Source organism: Sturnus vulgaris, chromosome 11 (assembly GCF_052056855.1).
Source record: "Sturnus vulgaris isolate bStuVul1 chromosome 11, bStuVul1.hap1, whole genome shotgun sequence".
NCBI classification, from domain to species: Eukaryota; Metazoa; Chordata; class Aves; order Passeriformes; family Sturnidae; genus Sturnus; species Sturnus vulgaris.
In genome coordinates this window covers 20,684,143-20,706,836 of record NC_142253.1, presented here as the reverse complement: position 1 = coordinate 20,706,836, position 22,694 = coordinate 20,684,143, and the positions used below count along the sequence as shown (strand labels likewise).

The following is a 22,694-nucleotide window of genomic DNA, read 5'->3' as shown; positions in this document are numbered from 1 at the left end:
CCAGTGCTGGAGCTGCAGCACATCCAAAAATCCCTGCTTGTGTTAGGCCTGGGAATTCTAAGTCAAAGGTTTGGGTAAATGCCTTTCTGAAAGAACCAGTTCTATATCCTGGCTGAGCGTGAGATGAAGCTTAATTTCCTTTGTTGTTTTCCTCTGGAAGACAAGTGAAAATGAAGAACGTGTTGAGAGCGTGGGGCTTTTCATTTGCAAAAGTCCTCATTAGCATTTTCTCTGCACGCAGGGTGGGATAATCAGTGTTGGATACTGTCAGGAAATCCATGGGTACATGGCTCCTATGCTCTGAGCCCACTGCTTAGAAATAGATAATTAAGGTGATAAATAGGTTGTTTTTTGTTTTTTCTGGAAAGGATATGATGCTGAGAAAGAAATTGCTTTGCAATGTGAACAAAGGGGAAGTTTCCTGAAATGTCTTGTTTCAGGATCAAGTCTTTGGCTGGCGTCTCCTGAGCTTACTTGTCTTGGGCTGGCTTTCCCTTTTTCCTTCATCCTGGGGATAGCTGGCCTTGGTTATGGGATGTAACCTATTTTTTTTCTTTCTTTTTTTCTTCTTTTTTTCTTGGAATGCAAAAAATTCAGGTACATAAATGTTACAATGGGGAAAACTCAATTTATTTTATTTTTTTCTCTTTTTTTCTTACACCTTTTTTATTTTTAATGCGTGTGTGTGTGTGTGGAAACAAAGGGAAAAGGATTTCCTGTTACTGTCTTGGCAGTTCCAAACCCAAGGCAGGAGCCAGTGCCAGGAGGTTGGGGCTCACCAGCAGCCACTGGGTCTCCAGGGTCTTCCCTCAGTTCCTCTTTAGATAAAACTACCCTGGAGAAAAGAGGATGAAAAGCAGGGATGAAAGATTTTTGATAAGAAAATCTAAATATCCTCACCATGATGGCATCAGTGACTTGAAAATTGCCAAGCTAACGAAGCCCAAGGGAATATGAGTCCAGGAAGATAAATAGGCTTGGATTTGGGCAGTGTTTTGTTTCTAAAATAAAAATAATTGTTGGGGGGTGATGCTGCTTCTCACAGATATCCAGCTGTATTTGCTTAGGAGTCACCAGCTCTGGTGCTGCTCTGAAAGAAATTCCAGCAAATAAATGCAGGCAGCACAAGGAAAGCAGTACTTGAAAGAGAATCTTCACAAGAAATTGCTTTTTAAAAGGCCTCAAGCAAACATATTTTTTCCCTGCAAGTTGCTTTTCTCATGATCTGGTCATTCCCACCACCTGCCCTGTCCTGTACAAGATATATTTAGGGAGAGACCACACAAAGTGTGACCCTGTTTAAGCATAACCCAGTGATTTCTTTACTTCACTAAAGAAACTGCCAATTCTTACTCAAATATATTTATAATTTCATTTAATTAAACTCACACAAAGCAGTTTTCTGAGAAGATGCAAGACACTTCTATAACTGCACAGTGACAATGAGGAAAACCAGAACCCCTAAATATAGCTTATTATCCAGGCACTTGGGGAACTAGATAGGTCCACATAGAAAAGAGCCTCAGGTTGAGGCTTAGGGGCTTGGTTTTCTTTGCATATTTTTTAAACGGCGTTAAAATTCTTGTGGCTTTTTGGGGAGGGGATTGTGGGGGTGTTTTATGGTTGGTTTGTTTCTTTGGGGTGCTTTTTGTTGGTTGGTTGTTTGTTGGTTTTGTTTTACACACTGTCCAAGTGCCAGATTTTTTTTGAAGCATTCTGTCAGATTCTGCTTTTGGTTTTGTTGCTGTGACTGTTGAATTCTTAACTTCCTCTATACCTGTTCGACAGCAGTGCAAGCTGTAGCCTCGGTGTTTATTGTGGGTGATTTTCAGAAATGAAACAGAATGAGAAACAGCCAAATTGTAGCTGCTGGAAGAGTATTCTTACAGCAAACTGGACTCAAGCATTGGTCTCCATCAGGACACAACAGCAACATTTTTCTAATGTATATAGATTTTTAAGATAAAATGCTGTTGAAGTTCTCATGTGCCAGTGCTGTTTGATGCAATGGAGCAGTTCTGTGCTGTTGTTAACTCAGAGTATCCTGTGAGACTGGAGAAGGGGAGGGATGGGCACAGATCTCTCCTGTCTGATCAGGGACGGGACCCAGGGAAGGCTGGAGCTCTCTCAGGGGAGGTTCGGGTTGGGTGTCAGGGAAAGTTTCTACCCCAGAGGGTGCCCAGGGAATGGGCACAGCCCCGAGGATGCCAGAGCTTCAGGAACAGCACTCCAGGGATGCTCAGGGTGGGATTGGTTGGGGGGCTCTGTGCAGGGCCAGGGGCTGGACTGGATGATCCTTGTGGGTCTCTTCCATCCCTGGAGATTTATAGAATCCCAGACCCATTTGGGTTGGGAAGGACCTTAAAGCCCAACCCACCCATTCCATGGCCATGGGTAGGAACACCTCCCGCTATTCCAGATGGCTCCAAGACCCACCCAGCCTGGCCTTGGACACCTCCAGGGATCCAGGGGCAGCCACAGCTGCTCTGGGCACCCTGTGCCAGGGCTCCCCACCCTCACACGGAGCATTCCCATCTAATCTAACCCTGCCCTGTGTGATTCCATTCCAGGATTCTCACCGGTGGCAGTTCACGTTGGGATAGAGAGAAGAAGGAGGAGGGGAGGGGAGGGAGTTGGTAGAATTGGGCCATGGTAAAAGATAGAAATTTTTAAAAATTGGTGCTCCTGTCTTCTCCGAACAAAAGCAACCCGCTTTTTTGGAGCCTAGCAGAGGTTTCGATAGCAAACGCTGCTAATTCTGCCGTCCTGAGCCCAGCAGCTCCAGCCGTGCCCGCGGCTCGGGGATGGCTCCGGAGCGGCTGCCGGCATCCCGCGGGATGCTCCGCCGGGATTTCCCGGAGGGGCTGTCCGTCCCGGCCGCCGGCCTGGCTGGCTGGCTGTCCGGCTGTCTCTGTGTCTGTCCGGCTGTCTCTCTGTCCGTCCGTGCCCGTGCCTCGGGGGCTGTCCCGCAGCCGCCCCGCGGTTCGGGGTTGGTTCATCCTCCCCCCCGCGCTCGCTGGCAAAGCGCGTTGGGAGCCTGATAAGCACAATCTGGTGTGTGAGCGGGAGGGTCTGAGCTCCTGCCTGCCTTCTTTTTTTTTTTTTTTTTTTTTTTTTTTTTTTTTTTTTTTTTTTTTTTTCCTTCTTCTTTTTCCTTTTTTCCGCTCCTTTCCCCTCCCCTGACGAGAAGCCCCCAGTTCCCGAGGTGCCGCAGACAATGGAGCTGATGTGCTGGTGCAGGAGGAGCTGATTCACGGGGGGGGGGAAAGGGAAAAGGGCAAACGCCTGCAGCCCCATGTGCTGAGATCGCAGCTCTGCTCTGGGTACCGGGCACTGGTGTTACGGCCCATCGAGATAACTGCCTGCATTTTCCGAACTTCTGGGAGCTCTAAGGATGCTTTCCAAGGGCCCATCAAAGCCCGCAGCTGGAATTTATCCACGCTGTTTGTCCAGGGCGCTTTCAGAACGGCCTAAAGCGGCCGAAAGGAGAAGTGGGATTTCAGTGTAATGCCAGTGATCCCGGCGGGACTGGGGGCTTTGGGAGAGATAAGCGGGCTCAGAGAGCGCCCATGGCGCGGTGTCCTTTGTGCGCCCGCCTTTGTGTGAGCGGGGCGCGGGGCTGCAGGTGCTGAGCCCGGCGGGGCTGAGCCGAGCGGGGCTGAGCCGAGCCGGGCTGAGCCGAGCGGGGCTGAGCCGAGCGGGGCTGAGCCGAGCCGGGCTGAGCCGAGCGGGGCTGAGCCGAGCGGAGCTGAGCCGAGCGGGGCTGAGCCGAGCCGGGCTGAGCCGAGCCGGGCTGAGCCGAGCGGGGCTGAGCCGAGCGGGGCTGAGTCCAGCGGGGCTGAGCCGAGCCGGGCTGCCCGGGCTGGGCTGTCCCAAGGCATGCACGGACACCCGGCTGCTGCGCCGCCCGCCCGCCACCCGCACCGCCACTAACCGGGCTCGTGTCGCTGGGAGCCCGCTCGCTGCACAGCGCGGTGCCGGCGGCAGGAGTGCTGGAAAATGCTGAAGTTGAAGGCCTTCTGCTTGGATTACTGGCAGTTTTTATGTCTCCAGCCTCTCCATGGTTTCTATAAAAGGTAAGAAAATGTTAACTCTGCGATGCTCTTCAGCACATGGTGCCACCAGGGCTTTTCCTCGCTGTTCTGCTCCTTGGGAGAAGGGAGTGGTAGGCAGTTAATGACAACTTGGCACAAAGATTGTAAAGCTGCATTTTTTTTTAGCTTTTTTAAAATTGCATTAATTATCAGCTGCTGTTGTCTCTGTGCATGCAGATGTGAAGGTGAGGGTGCTGTTTGGTTTTAACCTCTACTTTAGGTCACATCAGCTAAGACTCAGGACTTTTTCTTCCTTGCTATTTTATCCTTAGGCACAGTAGCTCGTGCTCTAGTGTCCACACTGTACACAATGCTGGGAGATTAATTGAAATGTCATGGGAATGTATGTAATACGGAGAAACCCTTTATTTCTCCGAGATATTTAGCAATATAATAGTTCATCTTTCCTCTCCCTCCCAGCACAAAGTGCACATCAGAGTCATTCAGAGCAGTGGGCACTTGACTTAGGCAGGTCTGACACCCAGCTTAAATGATTGATGGTGAATGGTAATCGTAAAGAATAGGTCTGGGTGTCAGATGCATTGGGCTTGCCTATTTAATGGAACAGCAAAATAAGCAATTCCATTTAACACGTCCCTGAACTTACCCTGATGCTTTTTAATCTAAACTTCGTTTTCCTTGCTCTTGATTTACTCTGCTTAGCAAAGGGAATTGGATGGGTTTGAATTTGCTGGGGGGAAAGTGGGGATCCCTCCACTGTGAACAAAACCCGTGCGATTCTCTAAAATAGGATTCCGTTCTTGTTACGTACACTTTCTGCCCTGGCTACCTATTGTCAGCCTACAGAAAGTGCTTTGTACTAAATGCTAATTGCAATTGAATTTTTCATGCAGTGACTGAAGGCTGGAAAAGGGAACTGTTCCAATCTTTTTCAAGGTTTCAGGGGTGCCCTGCACTTTCTGCATTGAGTAACACGGGACCCTCATCTGTGACTATTGGCTTGTGAAGTTTCAAAAGATAGCTTTATTCTCCTCTCCTTGCAGCTTTTCACAGATTCCACTGCCAAGCCAAAAAATTCCCAACCTTGTCCCAGCCCATTGTGATGTTTTCCTTGCTGAGAAACCATATAAAATAATAGAAATGTAGCCAGACTGTTTTGACACAAATAAATGCCAAACTCGAGCTTCCTGTCTTAGATCCCTGGTGAAATCCCAGCTTTGTGGCAAATGAATTACTGGGGAGTTATTCTACATCTCCTAATGGAAACCCTTGCAATAGGGCTGCCCATTTATTTCCTTCCAGAGAATTAATTTACTTGCCATCAAAACCTGGATGTGCTTGAATCTTCTGTCTGCATGAGCAGCACTAAAACCAAGCCTTAAGCACTTCAGTAACACACAGAGGCACTTTGTTCTCATCTTTTTGAGAAGAAAAGAAAATTGAAGGAAAGCTGTGACTTCCTCGTGTTTGAAACAAAATAATTTCTTGGTTAAAGCACAAAGTGTGAAAAGCAGGTGTTGCAGAATAACAAGCCTTAAATGCAAGGAAGTTCATCTGAAAAAGAAAGAAAAAACTTTCTGGAGACTTTCAATTACTTTTTATTAGTGACTGTAAATTGTTTAAAATGTTCTTGGAAAAGAGCCCAGGGGCAGTGGAGAAGTTTTGTTTGTGCCCCATGTATATATTTCCTATCTTTATGTATAAAATGTGATAACAGCTAACCAAAGTAGGACTTGGGTAACATTTCCATGCTCTTTCCTTCTGTGCACTGCCTGACTCTGATTTGCAGTTGCAGTCAGTGCTCAGAGCTGTGGAAAATGCTCCTGGTTGCTTTGGAAGCTGTGACTTGCTGCTCCATGGTGGGATGTCCGACTGTGTTTTCCAGGTTTTTTTTATTCAGGGAATTCTTGTGGGCTCATGTCCAGAGAAGGAAACAGAGCTGGGAAGGGGCTCAGGCTGGAGAAAAGGGGGATCAGAGGGGCCCTTGTGGCTCTGCACAACTCCCTGACAGGAGGGGACAGCCGGGGGGATTTGGGATCTGAGAACAGGGACAGGAGGAGAGGGAACGGCCTCAGGGTAGGCAGGGGAGGCTCAGGGTGGACTTTGGGAAATTTTTCATGGAAGGAGTCATCAAGCATTGGAACAGGGCAGTGATGGAGTCCCCATGGCTGGAAATGCTCAGAAAACACAGATGTAGCACTTGGGGATGTGGGCTGGGGTGGCCTTGGCAGTGCTGGGGGAATGGTTGGACTCGATGATCTTGGAGAGCTTTTCCACCCTTAATGGTTCAGGAATTCCGGGCCTGCTGCCTGCCTGGACAAGTCTGATTGTTGGTATAATTTTATCTTTCTCTGGGGCCCACTTCCATGGAAGTGAAATCCATGGGCTTGAAGAGAACTCCATGCAGGGTGTGCTGGGGTTTGTGGTGGCCCCACTGCCCAGAGCTGTGGGGCTGGGAGAGATGGGGGACAAGGAAAATGAGCCATTGTCCCTCCCTGGCTATGCCTGCAGTGCCAGCTGGGGCCCTGCAAGGAAACACTGAGCCTGGCTGATGGGAGGAAGGAAAACTAGGACAGGTTTTCAAGTTTATTTATGTATACAGGGTAAAAAAAAATCAGCTCCAAAATGGCAAGCTGGGCATGTGGCACTCCTAAAGAAATGCCAGGTAAGGGCAGACACCACGTGTACAGAGAGAGCTTCTCTGGTGTTTGTTCTCTCAACACAGCCAGGGGAAAGGGAAATTGGGAGAAATCCACCAACCCCACTTTCAGTCTGCTCCTTGAATTTGGCACACCTGCAGTAACCAGGGCTTTGCCCATCCCATGTACACTCAGTAAACAAAGTTACTGCAAGGTAATGGTGCTGATGCCTCCAGTAATGTGTTTATAAACCAGCAGCCTGACTTAGCCAAGTGCCAGCAAATTGCAGAAAGCAAACTGGAGGTTCTGGGCTGGAAGCCTGCTCCAAGAGATGTTTGGTAAATCAGTGATTCATGAAAATGAGATTTCAGTGCTCTTCAGGTGCCAATAACACCGAGTGCATTCTGGTGAGAGCTCCTCGCTTGAGGGCTGCTTTTGGTAGCCTCTAAATACAAACACTGAGGGTGCTGAGATGTGTTTCTGTGGCGGATTAAAGTGTAAAACGAGCAAATTGCTGTCGGGTTTCTGTGGGCTTTGCAGGATGAACGACTCATGCTTTACTTCCAGGATTATTATAAACCCATGTGACTCCAGGTTTAGCATGTGAAAGTGAAGATTTTCCTTAGCCAGGGGGGAAGGCTTCTTGCTGTGCTGCTGCCAGCTGGTGAGTAATAGCCCGGGCTAGAAATTGTTACCATTAGCATTGCATTAAAGATCAAGCAGAAGGTGAGGAAGTGTGTGACTGGCACTGAGGGCAGATGTAATCTGCAGATTTCCCCTCCCAGAATGTCTTCTCTCTTCTGGCTAAAACAGGAGAATTTCAAAAAACATAAAGCAAGTGCCAAGTTTGTGAAGGCTGTTTTATTGGAATGCCTTGTTTGGCAAACAGAACTGTTTTTAAATTTATTTCTTATCATTTTGAATTTTTCTTTCATCAGTTTGGTCCCTCTAAAGGAGGCACGAGTGCCTTCCAGAACAATTAGGGCTATTTGTAATGAGCCTCCCCAGTGGAATAAGCAAAGTGAGAGGTGGCTGGCTCTTTGAAGCCAGGGATTAGCTGGAATTGTTTCTGCCACCTTTCAGCTGGGACTCACAGTTCCAGCGCTGTGCTTCAGGATAGCTTGAATCATGTGCTCGAGGCCATCTCTGGGCAAAATAGGTTTATATTTTGGTATATGATTCATTCCCATGAGGATGTTTCAGTGTTGATTAAAAATGAAAATGCTTTCATGAATTGGCTTGTTAGGAGCAGCTTATTGCTGCCACCCTGGAATGTCAGAGTATCTGATGTCAGAAGCTACTTAAAGCCACTCTGATACTGCACTCTGCAGGGCACCTGCAGCTCTGTGCTCATCCTCTCTCCCACTCTCTTATCCTAGAAAAATGTGTAGCATTTGAAGCCATGAAAGGAATTGCCTCAATTTAGATGCTGTTTCAAAGACAGCACATGGGCTGGAAATGATCTATGTCGGGGCTGTCCTTTAGGTTAACTCTTTGTTAAAAAGAATGTGCTTTGAGAGGCTTTGTTCCTCGTTTCTGGTGTTGCCAGCATGGGCTCTGCTCTGGGGTTGTGTGAGGTGGCTTCACACGTGTTGGGTAACAGCACAGAGCAGTGCTGCTGCTCCCTTTAAGGGAAAGACAGCAAAAAAAAAAAGCTGTAAAGAACTCCCTGGTCATGGGTCACTGCAAAATTCAATTCATTATTTAAAAACAGAGTTAATAAAGGCAGATAAATTCATACACAATCCTATAATCCCATATTCCTGGAGGTGATGGCTGCATACTAATTACAAACCCCATGAACAGGGAGTAAGGGGAAAAATCCTTGGAGATCTGGTTCATGAGGACAGGGAGCTGCTTTTGCACAGTGCTGGACAGTGATGTCAGTGGGTTTGTGCATCTCCTTGCTGTCACTTAAACTGAGCTCCTTTGCATCATCTTAAACAAAACAAAAGCAAAGTGGGTGGGGAGAATTACTGGAGCTTTGCCTTGAACTTGTGTTTGGAGTTCACCATATATGTTGGTAGAAACAAATGGAGTTTGCTTTCCCTTGACAGTGACTTCATCCAGAGCAGGGCTGAGTCATGTGCCTGTGGAGCAGCTCCCTCTCCAGAGGATGCTTTGGCGAGGCTGCTGCAGCTGCAGAGCAGCTGAGAGCTTCCCCCACCTCCCAAACCCAGCCCCTCTGGAAGCACAGCCTGCAAAGAGCACACATTGCAGTGTTCCCACAGTCAGCATAAAAATGATTAGGAGCAAACCCTCAATTAAACGCACAGAGTAGCAAAAATGCCTTAAAAGCAATCAGAGGATTTCTCTCTGCTCAGGGATGTGATTCCGAGTTGAGACATTTTAATGAAAATACACCAAATACCTGCTAATCTGGTGGAAGCCTTCCTTGTAATGTCATTTATGGTTTTCTGTGTCTGAGTCTTTGTGCAGGTGTTCACATGCCTGAAATTCACACTTCTGGTTTCCGTGGTTCGCTCTGGTTTCACTGAGGAATGCAGTGGGATTTGGGCACGGCTGAGCAAAACCCTGCACGAGTCCCTTGGGCTGTGATGCCTCTCCCTGGACCAGTGCTGGAACTGGGTTAAACTGGGACTCAGACCTGGCAGTTCTTTGTGTGTGTGCCTGCCTTTTCCCCTGCCTCTCCCCTGCATTTTCCGTGCTTTTTCAGTGCTTTTCCCTTCCTTTTCCCCTCCCTTTCCCCCTCCCTTTCCCCCTCCCTTTCCCCTTCTTTTCCCCTGCCTCTTCCCATCTTTCCCCTATCCCTCCCCTGCCTTTTCTGTCCCTGCCTTTCTCCTGCCTTATCCCACCTGTCCCCTGCCCTTTCCCACCTTTCCCCTGCCTCTCTGCAGTCTTTGTGCCATCAGTTCTCCAGGCTTCCTGAAACTTTCCATTTCTCCACTCCCTTCCCCCTCACCCAGGAACCATCTGTGAGCCCTCAGGTTCTCCCTTCCTCACTCTTGCACAGATTTTAACCTTCCATAGACAGCTTTGAAGGCTGATATTGGGATTTTTTGGAGCTGAGGTGCCTGTGCTGGGGTTCCTGCCTTTTAGCTGGATGCCTGGAGCACACAGTTTGCCAGGTTTTCTTTCCCTCTCCAGTCTCTCCTGTATTTGGACTGACGGGCAGCCCCTGGAGCAGTCACATTTTAATTGTGCCTCTGGCTCTGTGCCCTGCAGAGGGGAATTGGAAGCTTTCTGAGTTCCCTTTGATGATTGTCCAAGACTGAGTCACAGCACAGGGAGCTCGGTGGTGGCCTGGAGACATCCCAGGAGTCTCTCAGAAACTGAAGCCTGGAGGGTGCTGGAGGGGCTCTGCCAAGGATCCCACACTCTCCAGCTTTTTGGGGGTGAGGGGAGATGCCCTTTATCAGAATGCCAAGTCCAGGCTGGCTTTGTTCCCCAGCAGGACTGGCATGTGCATGTCACTGCTGTCAGCTCCCAGGAAACGCTGGGGTTTGCATTTCCTTAGGAATGTTGGAGAAAAATCAGCAGAGGAGGTTTCAAAGGGAATGGAAGAGAATGCAGTGAAGGCTGCGAAGAAAACATTTGATGAAGATATTTTATTAAAACCTCCTAAGTCAAAATGTTGACTTGTTGCAGGTTGAATGTTTAAAGATGCTCCAAGTTGTCCAAAAAGCCAGAATGCTTTTTCAGATAAAAATTTAAACTCCATCTATTTGTATGACTCCTTGCAATCCTTAATTGGTAATAGCTGTTGTATAAGGGGAATGCTACATAAGTTAAAAATAGGTCTGGGACTGCACTGACAACCCAAACCAGGCTGGCTCCCAGCAGTCACATTTTCCTTTTGTCAAATGACCTGCAAATATAACATACATCAGGACAGAAACGCTGTCAAGTCCTGGTTTGGGACCATTTCATTGTGGTAGAAACTTCAGAAGAACAGGCAAATTGTGTTCCTCACCCTTGAGGGCTGCAGCAAGGCAGGTTCCCTGTGGCAGGGATGTTGTGCTGAGCTCACTTAGGCTGGGCCTGGGCACAGGGGCAGTGCTCAGATCACCTCACACATGGTGAGTGAGGGGGTGCAGCCATCCAGGGCACGCAGCTGTATCCAAAACCAAGCCAGATCCATTTTCCTGGGTGCTGCTTTTCTCTGGGCTCCTTTCCCTTCTTGTACCCACCAAGCTCTCTGCTTATCATCCTGCAGGCTCTGCTGCCAAACAGGAATGGATTTCCAGAGGGGGGGAGTGATGGAGTGTGAGACTCCAAATTAAGCCCTGCCTTTCTATTAATAGCATTTAAAAGTAACACACCACCTATAATTTGTAAAGGAACCTCAGCTCCAGCATTTTGAAATACTTAGAGTGATTTATGTCCCTGGTGGTGTCTTTGCCTGCAGCAGCTTTGTTTCCAGTGTGAAAATTAGAAAATAGACTAAAAGCCTCCCATTCCTCAGAAATGGCCTCAAGCTGTGCCAGGGGAGGTTTTAGGTTGGATATTAGGAAAAATTCCTTCACTGAAGGGGTGATCAGGCATTGGGAACAGGCTACTGGGGCAGTAAGGGGGTCACCATCCCTAGAGGGAGTCAGAAGATGTGTGGATGTGGCACTTGGCAGTGCTGAGAGATGGTTGGACTTGATGATCTTCAAGGGCTTTTCCAACCTAAATGGTTCTGTGATCCTCCTCTGCCTTTTCTTCCCTCCCCACCCCCCAACACGGATGTTTTCGGGGGTTTCTAACTGCTCTCCATTGCTCTGGGTTCCCTTAGGGATAAAAAACACTGGGAGAATCCCATTATTGTCCCTAAAATGGGTGGCATGTGCTTGGCAGTGGCCAAGTTGAGGGCTCACAAACTTGATCTTTTCCCAGCATTTCTGTGATATCAGTTCTTCCAATTGTTTTCCCTGCCGTGCAGCAGCTCCCTGCTCCTGTGTCCAGTGAGCAGAACCAAAGCTGTGTGTCTGTCTTGGTGTTCCAGACTGCCTTGGTGCAAACCCTCCTGCATCAGCATCTGCAGCTCCCCTGCAGCCCCAGCAGCTGAGCAGAGCCTTTGTGCTGACCCTGCCGTTCAGGGGAGCCACCTTCTGCTGCCTCCACGGTGTGCTCAGCTCCCCACAGCCACAGCATCATCTCTGAATTAGTGGTTGTGGCTGTTCAAATTAAAGATTTCTTCCTAGAAGAGATTCAAAATGTTTTGCAAAGCTGAGAGTCGCTTTCCCTGTTTTTACAGGCAGCAAAAGGCATCTAGTGTGGCCACTAATGATGCTGGATTTGGAAAAAACAATCCTGAAGTGGGGAGAAATTTTGGAGGGAGGCAGAACTTCTCCTTGCAAGTTGGGAGGACTTGAGCTTGTGTTATATTGGGCACTGTCATGGGTCCAGACACACAGGGCTGCAGAGTGAGAGAGCTGCTGTGGGTTCCTGCAAGCAGAGCAGAGCTAATAAAGGTTTCCAGGGAGAAGAAAAAACAGCAAATAAGAAAATTTGTGCGGGGAGTTGAGCTCGGGGTGGGTGCAGTGATGTGCTGCGAATGGAATCTGTTTTATTTCGAGGGGAAGAGATAAGTGATGGAGTTCTCATCCACACCCAGAGGGGAGGAACAGCCCGGGCAGGCAGCTCCCAACACCCCTGGGCTCCCAGCCTGCGTGAGTGTGGCACAGCAGTGCCACTGCAGTGCTGACAGGAGCTTGTGATGGGTGCACAAAACCGAAAATCCATGTCCAGGGCACCAAGTGGCCCCTGCAGTGCTGGGACTCATCCTGCTTGTGCTGAAGGGAAAGCAAGCAAGGCTTCAGAACCGGGAAATCACTTGATATGCCTTGTTTGGGGCAGGGTGATGTCACTGGGAACAAAGGGCAGGGAAGTAAACAGCCCAGACAAAAGGGCCTCACTGTCCCACTGCTCCTGGAAAAGCTCCTCTGTTCCTCAATAAGACTTTTCTGGCTACTAACAAACAGCTGATGTGTCCCGTTTCTCGTGGGCATCCCTTCTGTTACCTGCTGGGTGATGAAGCTGCAGAGGAGCTGTGTTTAGAGAAGGCAGCCCAGCATGAGAGACACAATCAGGCTGGATTAATCAATCACCAGTTCTTCACAGAAACCAGCAGCTATTCCCTGGTGCTGCTGGCACATCCAGCCAGGCCCTGCCCTCTCCGGGCTCTGCAGGGTGCTGTGGGGTTGAATATTCCCTCCAAATATCATCCCAAGGAGCACCTAGCACCAATCCCTTCTTCATATTTGCAGCAGAAGAAATAGCACTTCTTACAGCAGAGATGTAATCACTGAACTGAACTAGGACTTATATCAGCTCATGATGTGATTTGCACAGTGTGCAGCGTTTCTGGATGTATTAAATGATATGTATTTCCTGCAGAATAATAATAGTAATAATAATAATAATAATAATAATAATAATAATAATAATAATAATAATAATAATAATAATAATAATAATAATCCCTGCTTGCTTAGAGGAGAAGCTACTTGGATTTGTCCAGATCTTTTAGGGAATTAGTGGACAAACTCAGCTCAGGAGCTGAAATACTCTCTACACTATTTAATAGTCTGGTTTTCATGGGAAATGCTGCAGTAATGATTTAAAAACCAAGCCAAATCAAAAAACAGTCCCCCTGCTGCATCTCACCTCTGCCCTAAGATGTTCCCATGTTATTTTAATTCCTTTGGTCACTGGCTGTGCACAAAGTTTAGAAACGTGGCTGAAGGAGGTGATGAAAACTCTGCTCTCTTGTAGATCTCATCCACTGAATCTATCTTTAGAGACAGATAAAAACACTATTCCTGCAGGTGTCGGTGCTGTCAAAATATTGGGACTGCAGGGGAATCAAGGAGGGTGTAATCTAAATACATCAATTACACTGAGGGCTCAGGATTGAGCTCAGAGAAGGAGCTGACACAACTGAGGATGCTGTTTGATACCTCTGTGCTGCACAGAAAAGAAACTCTTGCTTTTATACCCTTTGTATAATGGCTTTGTTCAAGCCAGATGAAACCTTGCAAGTGTACAGGGTACAAAAAACAGAAAATCTCTCCTGTAGGCACTTCATCTCTGAAACTGGGGAATGAAGAGAAGGGACAGGATTCAGCTGGGCTGCCTGAACTTACGTAGCTTTTTCCAGCATTGAAATTTATTTCTGTGATTACGTTAGGAAAAGATGTATAGAAGTTTTCTAATGTAATTTTCCTTCATTAAGCCAGCTGATTTAAATGTACTGTGTGCTGTGGAACTTGGTGTGACTTTTCCTAACGAGCCATCAATAGCTTGCTCTAGAAACAATTATCAGGAACTCCCAAAGCAGAATGTACTTCAAACAGTGGGAACAGTCACGAGACCCTGGACCCTGGACAAAATAGCCTTAGAGAAAATGGAATTATGCAACAGCAAACAGACAGTTAATCATGGAATGATTCTGCTCTGTTAAGAAACAGCGTGAACTTGGTTTCTTGCTTAATTAACTTTTATAATATAAACTTGGTTTCTTGCTTAATTAAGTTGTATACTATAAACATGTATCTGATGTCCCTGGCCCAGAGGGGCCCCTGATAATGGTGCTGTTGACCTCTGCAGAGAAGGGAGAGTGTGGCTGAGCCAAGGCTTGGGGAAACTTTCATCTGTCGGAGCAGCAACTCTGACTTTCAGGGTGGTCTTGGAGATGCCAGGGCAGGATTTAAGGGCTTGTCTCTACAACAACAATAACAGCACTTTTTTCGAAGGTTTTTGCCTATGACTGCGTGCTGGGGCTTCAATTAATTGAAACTTTTGGCAATAAAGGCTGTGTGTTTAAACTTACTCAGCACAGCAAAATAATTCCACTACATAATCTATTTGGGGATTTTTTTTGGTCGATTTGGGGGTTTCTTGGGCTTTTTCAGGGTTTTTTTGTTGGTTGGTTGGTTCGGGTTTTCTTTTTAATCAGATCTTGCCATTTCTTTATTTCTGTCATTTCCAGGCTGTGTCACAGCTGATACTCACCACTGAAAGCCAGGACTTCTTCGTATGCCTTCAAATACAGCTTTGGAAAATGACTCATTACTTTTTTTTTTGGCACCAAAAAGTTTATTACAGCACACAAAATATTTTACAAACAGCTGAGGGTTCCTCCAGCCCGAGGCATTTGATGGAGTGTGTACTGGGTTAGCGTTTACAGGTCTCGTAAGGGATTTTCTAGGGCAGTGTTACTGGGCTGGGGGGGGGGGTTTAAGTGGAATAAATGGGAATAACTTTCTGCAGGTGCTGCCTAGGTAGGGTTTTCTGACCGGGCAGCTCGGAGCAGCGAGTGGAACACGGAGCTTTCTGAGCAGCCTCTAATAATCTCTTCTGGCTTGCAAATAATGTAAACACCGAATCTTATAAATCAGGAAGAAAGGAGTAACCCGAGCCTCCAGATGGGAAAGCTGCCTTCCCCCGGAGTTCAGTGGAGTGGAGGTCGGAGGAATCACTTGGAGCTGGTGAATCAGAGCTGGGCTGGTGCCTGAGCCTTGGGCTGGCTCTGCTGAGCCGCCCTGTCCTGGGCTCGCCTGGAATCCTCTGCCTCTGCAAACACTCCGGGAAGGTCATGAAGGGGGATGGCAGTGCCATGTGGAACCTGATGTGGAAATACTGCATCTCTGTCAGGACCATCAGGTACGGGGGGATTTGTAAAACTTGGTTTGGTGAGGCTGGAAGGTGCGTGTGCTGGAGCTCCTGCTCCCTGCACAGTTAACTCTCAGCAGCCTGGGAGGGTTGTTAGGGTAGATTCTTCTTTCTCAGCCTTATGCTGAACATGCAAGAAGAAAATGACAGGGTTATTGCAAAAAAATTCTTCCAGGAAAGTGGAATTTATTGTCTCATTTACGAGCAGGAGAAAATAGGAATATGAAAGAAACTTTATTTTACCGAATGAAAATTTGAAAATTCTGCTTTTCTTCTGAATGCTTGCCCATCATAATTTTCTGTTTGTCCTGTCTCCCAAATGCAGAGGTTGAGCAGTTGTTCTTGGCACTCTCCTAGCATCACTTGTGTGGAAGGGGTTAGGGTGAAAAGAACGTGGCTTTTAGGGCAGGATAAAGCCCTGGATTCAGTGTCTGTTGTCTCCAGGCTGTGTGGTGCTGTGAGCCCACCTGGAAAGCACAAAAACTGCAGGAGGGGCTGGGCTGTGGGTGCTGAGCCTGGCTGGGCACAGCCCCGGGGTGTTGGACACTGCTCCCTGCCAAGAGCAGCTGCCAGGGATTCCAGCAGAGCTCATTCCAGGAATGGATCTTTGAGAGAGACACTTGATGATTGTGCATCCTCACAGCGATTTTTTATATATATTTTAAATAGTTACCCAGTGTCAGGCCTCGGTTTCTTGGTGGGACACAGCTGCGTGGGTTAAGTGGTACCTTTGGCCATGCCAGCTCCCCTGGAGAGGTCATGTAATCCAAGTAATTACTGCATTTCACACTGCATAATGATTCCGGGCTGAGGAAATCGTTTAGAGAGCATGAATTCCTGCATGGACTTTCATTACAACTCAGAATGAGACTGTGGAAGGCTTTTTATTATCAGAGTACCAAAATAAAGCTATGAAATCCCTCAGTTCCCAGCAGAGTTGATACAATAGAAACTGGCAATAGTTCCCAAGAGAGGATTCGATTAAGATAAATATAATTTTATTTATGATCTGGATTTAGAACCAGAAGCAGAGGGAAAGCCTGAAAGAAGCACATGAGTGCAGTCTTTGCAGCCCAGGTGTTCATCCCAACCTCGGAGCTGCTCTGAGACAAGTCCTGTGCAAACCCCTCAGCCCTGAGGGTGGATGATCCTACCAAGACTAAAAGTTCCTTAGAGGCCTCGGGTGTGGTGATTTTCCTGAAGTTTGAAATGCAAATTGTGGTGTCGTGTAAACAGCCAATTCTTTATTTCATCAGTGACCTTACTGCTGTGTGGGGTGGGTTGAACATTAGCTGAGTTATTCACATCAGGGCTTATTTATAGAACTGTTGGTGGCTTTCACAGCCAGTGAAATGCAGAGTAACAAGAGGATTTTCAATAAACGTTTCTGGTTGTTTTGACAGATCCTATCTTTCTTTGGCAGCAACACCAAAAAGTTAGAGAGAATAAAAAAAACGAGTTTTCCTTTGTGGAAAAAGTTCTATACCACTCTAAGTTGCTTTTCTGGCACAATTCAGAGACTCCGGCAACCACTGGGGCTCACGTTCTTACCCATCCAGGGGAGGCAATCCCAGCTTCTCCCTCTCTGCCTCTTCTCCCTTTTCTGGGAGCCTCAGGAGCCTGTGCAGCGCTGCTGGAGGTGTCAGTGAGCCTGGCTGTGCTCGGGACCAGCAGAGTGGGTTTGGTGCTGCCCTGCCCACCCGGTGCCCCCACACTGGGCACCAGTTCCTGCCTCGACCACACTGCGCCCCTTGTCCTGCAGCCCTGATGAATGAGGGCATTTGTGCCTGGCTGAGAAAACAGCCCCACTCCAAAAGGAAAATTAGGCTTGAGGGTTGATCCTGTTTCCATTGGACTGCAGCAGCTTTAGAAAAACATATCTGACTGAGTCTTTGTTGGCTGTTCTGGCTGCACTGCCTGTGGGCAGAGCTCGGCCACATCCGTGTGCCTGTGCTTGAGTCTGCACCCCCAGACCCCAGCCCTGCGGGGTCATGCCTGTCTGCAGGGGCACATTTGTCTGCAGAGGAAAGTGGTTTTAGCCTAGGGGAGTCCTAGGTGGTGCTGGGATAAGCTTAGGAGAGAGCAGGATGGTGTGGTGTGGAAATACACTGCACTGCCTAAAAATAATGGTGCCTTTTTTTCCTGCTGGGGGCGGTTGGCCAGCACCTAGAGCACAATTGTAAAAGTTAAGAAAGACCAAGGGATTTCTTCACTGTTGTGCCAAAGCTGAGCTTGTTGCACTTAATGTGGAACTTGTGTCCTTCCAGAGCTCGTTTCCCTGAGACAGGGAAGCCTCGCTGCTGCCAGGTTATTTCCCAAGGCACAGCAGGGGAGAATCCCACAATGGTCTGCACTGGAAGGGGACCCTTAAAACCCATCCCATCCCATCCCGTCCTGTCCCATCCCATTCCATGGGCAGGGACACCTTCCACTGTCCCAGGTGCTCCAAGCACCAGTGTCCAGCCTGGCCTTGGACATTCCAGGGATCCAGGGGCAGCCACAGCTGCTCTGGGCAGGAGAGGCAGGGTCTGGCTGCCCCCCACAGCACAGAACAGGGTGATCCCTGAGCCCCAGGACAGTGCCCACCCAGAGCAGGTGTTCCCTAAGGGAGAGCTGTCATTCCTGTCCTGGCACTGGTGGGATGCAGGATGACCCCTTCCCTTCCCTTCCCTTCCCTTCCCTTCCCTTCCCTTCCCTTCCCTTCCCTTCCCTTCCCTTCCCTTCCCTTCCCTTCCCTTCCCTTCCCTTCCCTTCCCTTCCCTTCCCTTCCCTTCCCTTCCCTTCCCTTCCCTTCCCTTCCCTTCCCTTCCCTTCCCTTCCCTTTCCCAGCAGTGGCTTTGGGCTCTCCTTAGTGCCTGCCGTCCCTGCCTGCCCAGGGTGCAGTCTCCCACATTTCTGGCATGGGGACAGGGGTGTGTGCCAGCCCCTGAGGAGGTGCAGGGGGTGGCAGTGGCTGTGCTGTCACCGCAGCCGTGCAGGAGCCCCTCGCCCTCTGTGCTCTCCCAGTCTGTGTGCAGAGGGTGCTACTGCCCTTGCACCCCTCTTCAGAGGGGCTGTGGCCCTAAAAAGCAGTGCTCTCCTCTGCTGGGGAGTTTCCACTTGTGGTATTTGCAGGTGGAAAACTTCCCCAAAACCAGGGAGCTGGCAAAGCCTGGGAGCACAGCTGGGGACAGCATCCGTCATGGTTTATTCCTGTTCAAGCTGCACTTCAGTGACCCCATGGGGGACAGCAAACACAGCTGGGAAATTGTCTGTCAGGCTGTTCAGGCTGGCCGTTGTGTTTATAGGATCCCGGCAGCTTTAAGGCAGAGGAACAAGTGTTAGAGAGGGGTGGGAGCAGATCCTGCCTGGGGAATGGCTCATCCCTGGTGGTGTCCCTGTGCCAGCCAGCTCCGAGCATGGGCTTAGCGGTTGGAGACTGGAGCCATCTGAATCAGCACATCCCAGCCCACAGAGAATAAATTACAGGGTTTAAAACAGTGTAACACATAGTTTTCAGCTTGCATCTTCAACTTCCAGTGCAAGTAATGGAGGAAAATGGTCAATAGTTACTTCTTAGTGTTCCACACATCTGGAAAAAAGTAAGAATTACTCCTCAGTCTGAGCTGTCTGGGAGTTTCTTCCCTTATTTTCCTTCTGCTACAAACATTTTCCATTTTGGTTTGGTCATACTTTATTTTTAGTTGTCTGCTTTTTTTTTTTTTTTTTAATTCTGAAGACTGGGGGAACAATGCAGTGATTTCATCACAGAAAGCCAACACCCTGAGCAATGAAAGGGTCACCCGTGGGCTTTGGTGGCATTTGGGGCAGCTACTGGAGCTGGGGTGGTCGGGATGGAGTTCAGAAAACTTGGAAGCTTGGAGCACATAAAATTTAGTGTAACTTGGGTAGGGGCTTGTTCATAAATGTTCTGAGCATCCAGAGTGCTCTAAATGACACTGGGATCATTGCAGAAGTGTGGGCTGGGAGCCAGGGCTAGGCACAGTTTGCTCTGCAGTTCATGGGCAAACATCAGCAGCTAGCATGTGACCAGAGATCATGGGGTAGATAATCAGATATTCAATTTGGGCTTGTCAGTTTTCTCCTGTAATGGCAACTCCAACACCCACCTCAGCTGTTCCTCCTGGCAGCTCCAGGGTTAATGCCTGTGAGACTCCTCTGGATAAGGAGAATATCTGTTATGCATTGTTCCAGTGGGAAGCAATGGGGTGGGCACCTTTCCTTAAGATCAGACGTTACCAATTTGATTTTTCCCATAGCTATTTTATGGCTGAAACACGAATGAGAATTACTAAAAATTCATTTCTAAGGTTAAAAAGAAAAGCCAGAAGCCCAAACCCAGCTATATCATATTTATCTCCACCACCTGTTTTTGTATTCAGTTTCTACGTGGGTTTCTTTGTCATCTGCAAAATGCTGCACTTGAGAAGCTACGAGACAAAGCCAAATGCAAGTCATTGTTACTCAGAGCTTTAATCCTCAGGCAGTGCTGGCTTTCTGGAGGCTTTAGCCCTGAGTTTGAGCGTGGTGGGGCTGTGGCTGTCCCAGAGCCCTGCTTTGGTGGCAGCTGTGCTCAGCCTGGCAGCTGCTCGGGCAATGGCTGATGCTCTCCCAGTGCCAAACAAATCACAGCCAGGGTGGCACGGAGTTGGCATCCTCAGAGCACTGTGGTAGGGGTGTGTGAGTGTGTCCTGTGCATTTTGCATCCTAAATTAAATGATTTGAGTGAGTGTCTGCCCCGCTGTGCCTGGTGTGTGCACAGAAGGCTGCAGAGGGAATCACCGTGGCATTAATTCCTCTACCTGGAGCAGCGTGTTCAAGGGGGGAATTATGTTGCTTGGTTCTGCTTTGAATTGTTATTTTTAAAAAGTAATTTAGCTGCCTTTAAATGTTGCTTGTGTTCAGCTGGAGTGGGTGGGTGCTTCCACGGCTGGATTATTTCAATCTGATTGCTCATGTAAATGAGAGCTTTGTGGTTTAATTTCAGTGAGCTTCAGCTGGTTATAGGTTACAGCCCTCTTAGAACAGAGGGCCGGAGCCTCATCAGCTCCTTCTGCCTTTTTTTTGTTATGAGCACTCATTAAAATGCTCGCACTTTGTACTTTTGTGTGTTGTTTTTGTCTTGCACTCTATGTTATTATTGATAAAAGCTCAAAATGCACAGGCAGAGGCTGGTAGAGACAGCAGGTGGTTGCAGTTTAATCACCCTGAGGGTTGGTGTAAAGCAGCAGAGTTGCAATATTTGCAGGTATTTGAGTGTTTCTTGCCACAGAACCCTGGAGCTGAGGGTGCCTGCCCTGATGCTGCTGGGGGCTCCTGCAACCTCCACGGGTGGGTTTTGGGACGGCCCAAATAACTGCAGGAGATCTTCTGGGGCAGGGAGGCTGCACTGGATGACCCCCAGTGGTCCCTCCCCAGTCCAGACTCTGGGAATGGGGCAGGGACGCAGCAGGGTGAGGGCTGGAGGCTGCCTTCAGTCACTGCCCACACCAGCTGCATTCCCAAAGTTTGGTTGTTTCATGGAAAGGCTGACTGTGCTGAGCTGGTCTGCTCTGAAAGGACCAGAAGCCAGCTCAGCTAAGTAGCTGAAAATTAAATCAACTTCCAGCACCCTTTTGAGTTTTAATGTCTTTGTATTAAAACTATTGCATCGAAGTTTTGCTCAAACTTTGAGCAGCCCTGGGCTGGACTCTGCCAAGGCTCTGTGCTTGCAGGGTGCAGGGTCTAATGACATGCACTGAAACCCTAGAAGTCAGAAACCTAATCCAGGGCAGTCCAGAGAAGTTAACAGCCTGTTTTATTATTCATTTACACAGACCTTTCCAAAGAGCTTGTTGGAGCAGAACCATGGGTTACTGAGCTGGTAGAATTGTTTGTCTAGTGGTAGAGGAGTTTCATTCTATTCAAGGCACCTTTTTCTACTTTAATGCTCACTGGAGGTGAGGCATATGGTAAAAATACATGTGCCAGCTTTTTGGGCAGAATTAGTTGGAGTTTTGTGCTGCTTCCACTGCTGCTCCTGCTGCTCCTTGTCTCCTCAGGCAGAGCTAGAAATTCAGGCTTTGCTCTGAAAGGGTGCTGCTGCTGCTCTCCTTCAATTACTCAGTTATTTGTGGTTTTGATACTTTTTAACTCCTGAAGTAGCCCATCAGCTTGGGTCTTTTTGTTCTAAACATATGAAGAAGAAATAAATTATATGGGAGCATTCCCTGCTCTTCGGTTTGAACAGAATTATCTTTACAGTGGACTGTAAAGCAAATTAGGTAGGGAGAACATAAAGCTCTGAGCTTATCTGGTTTTAACAAGATCATGCATTTTCCAGAAGGAGTCAGATGACGTTTTAGGAATTGGTAAGTACTGATCAATGTAAAGCTTATGAATCATGTCATTAACATCTGTGCTGGGGATTGATCATAGTATGAAAATGTGGGGTGTCAAATGATTTTAAGGAAACAGTCTTCTGCTTAAATGCCTGGTAAGAGTTTTATTCCTTTCCTAACAGGAATTCATTTTGCTCTACAAATATAAATTCTAATTCTTGCTGTGTTTTTGCTGTCCTCGATGCAATATCTGCCTATTAATCATTTTCTCTGACAGTAATCATAAAACCAGCAGGAATTCATGCAGTAAGCAAAGTGTCACACGTTCAGTCATCTTTAGCAGATACAATAATTCATGGGTATAATTAACTGCCTGACAGGTATCGAGTGTGTGAGGTGTTTGAAGTGGGCTTGGGTTGTTGGGGGTTTCCTGTGCTCACCTCTGCTGGGGGAGGTGGCAGAGCTGCTTAATGAGGTTCTCGTGGCAACTGCAGGAACAGACAAATAAATTAAAATAAAATCAAAGCTCCTCACGTTCGTATTTACCAGCTGGTTAATGGCACTTGAGCAGAGCTGGAGGTGGGCAAGGCAGTGCAGCCTGAGCTGCTGCATTTCTGTTCTGAGTGTGCTGGGCTGTAGAGCTGCAAGCTGATCAATTAACAATTAAATATGCTCCTGAGTTAGTCACACCTGCCTTGGCCTTCTGGAAAAGTCTCAGCAGCGTGCACAGCATTTTGCATTCAATGAGTTCTCATTAGCTGGTGGTGCCAGGGCAAGGAATAATATTCCTTCATAGCATCAGGGGGCCACTGTCATGGTCTGCTGTGGCCTGGGCTGCACAGGGAGAGCACCGTGGCTGGGAATTACACAGGGGAATTACATCCTGACACGGAGCATTCTGGTTCAGCTCTCCTGAAATCCATTTATTTTCACATAAATTGGTTTTCTAACACCTCTTGGACACTGCTTTCCCACATCACCTTGGGGGCTGAATCACAGCCACGCTCGTGTCGCTGTTTACCTTGCTACACCTTCACTGTATTTGGGTGTCAAGGGAAGCC

At 48.0% G+C, this 22,694-nt stretch overlaps 1 protein-coding gene across 11 annotated transcripts in view; it reads left to right on the top strand.

Moving 5' to 3' along the window:
• IQSEC1 (IQ motif and Sec7 domain ArfGEF 1) overlaps window positions 1-22,694 on the top strand; it is a 283,278-nt gene that overhangs the window by 142,875 nt on the left and 117,709 nt on the right. For 2 of the 11 annotated variants that reach the window (XM_088171714.1, XM_088171719.1), the window contains exon 1: window positions 15,233-15,304. The exons of 7 other annotated variants lie outside the window; for them this stretch is intronic. In XM_088171714.1, the coding sequence (XP_088027840.1) occupies window positions 15,237-15,304 (68 nt within the window). In that variant the 5' untranslated portion in view covers window positions 15,233-15,236. Of the gene's footprint in view, window positions 1-3,256; window positions 4,077-15,232; window positions 15,305-22,694 lie in introns of those variants that run through there. 2 more of the 11 variants (XM_088171713.1, XM_014893370.2) reach the window with 2 other exon arrangements.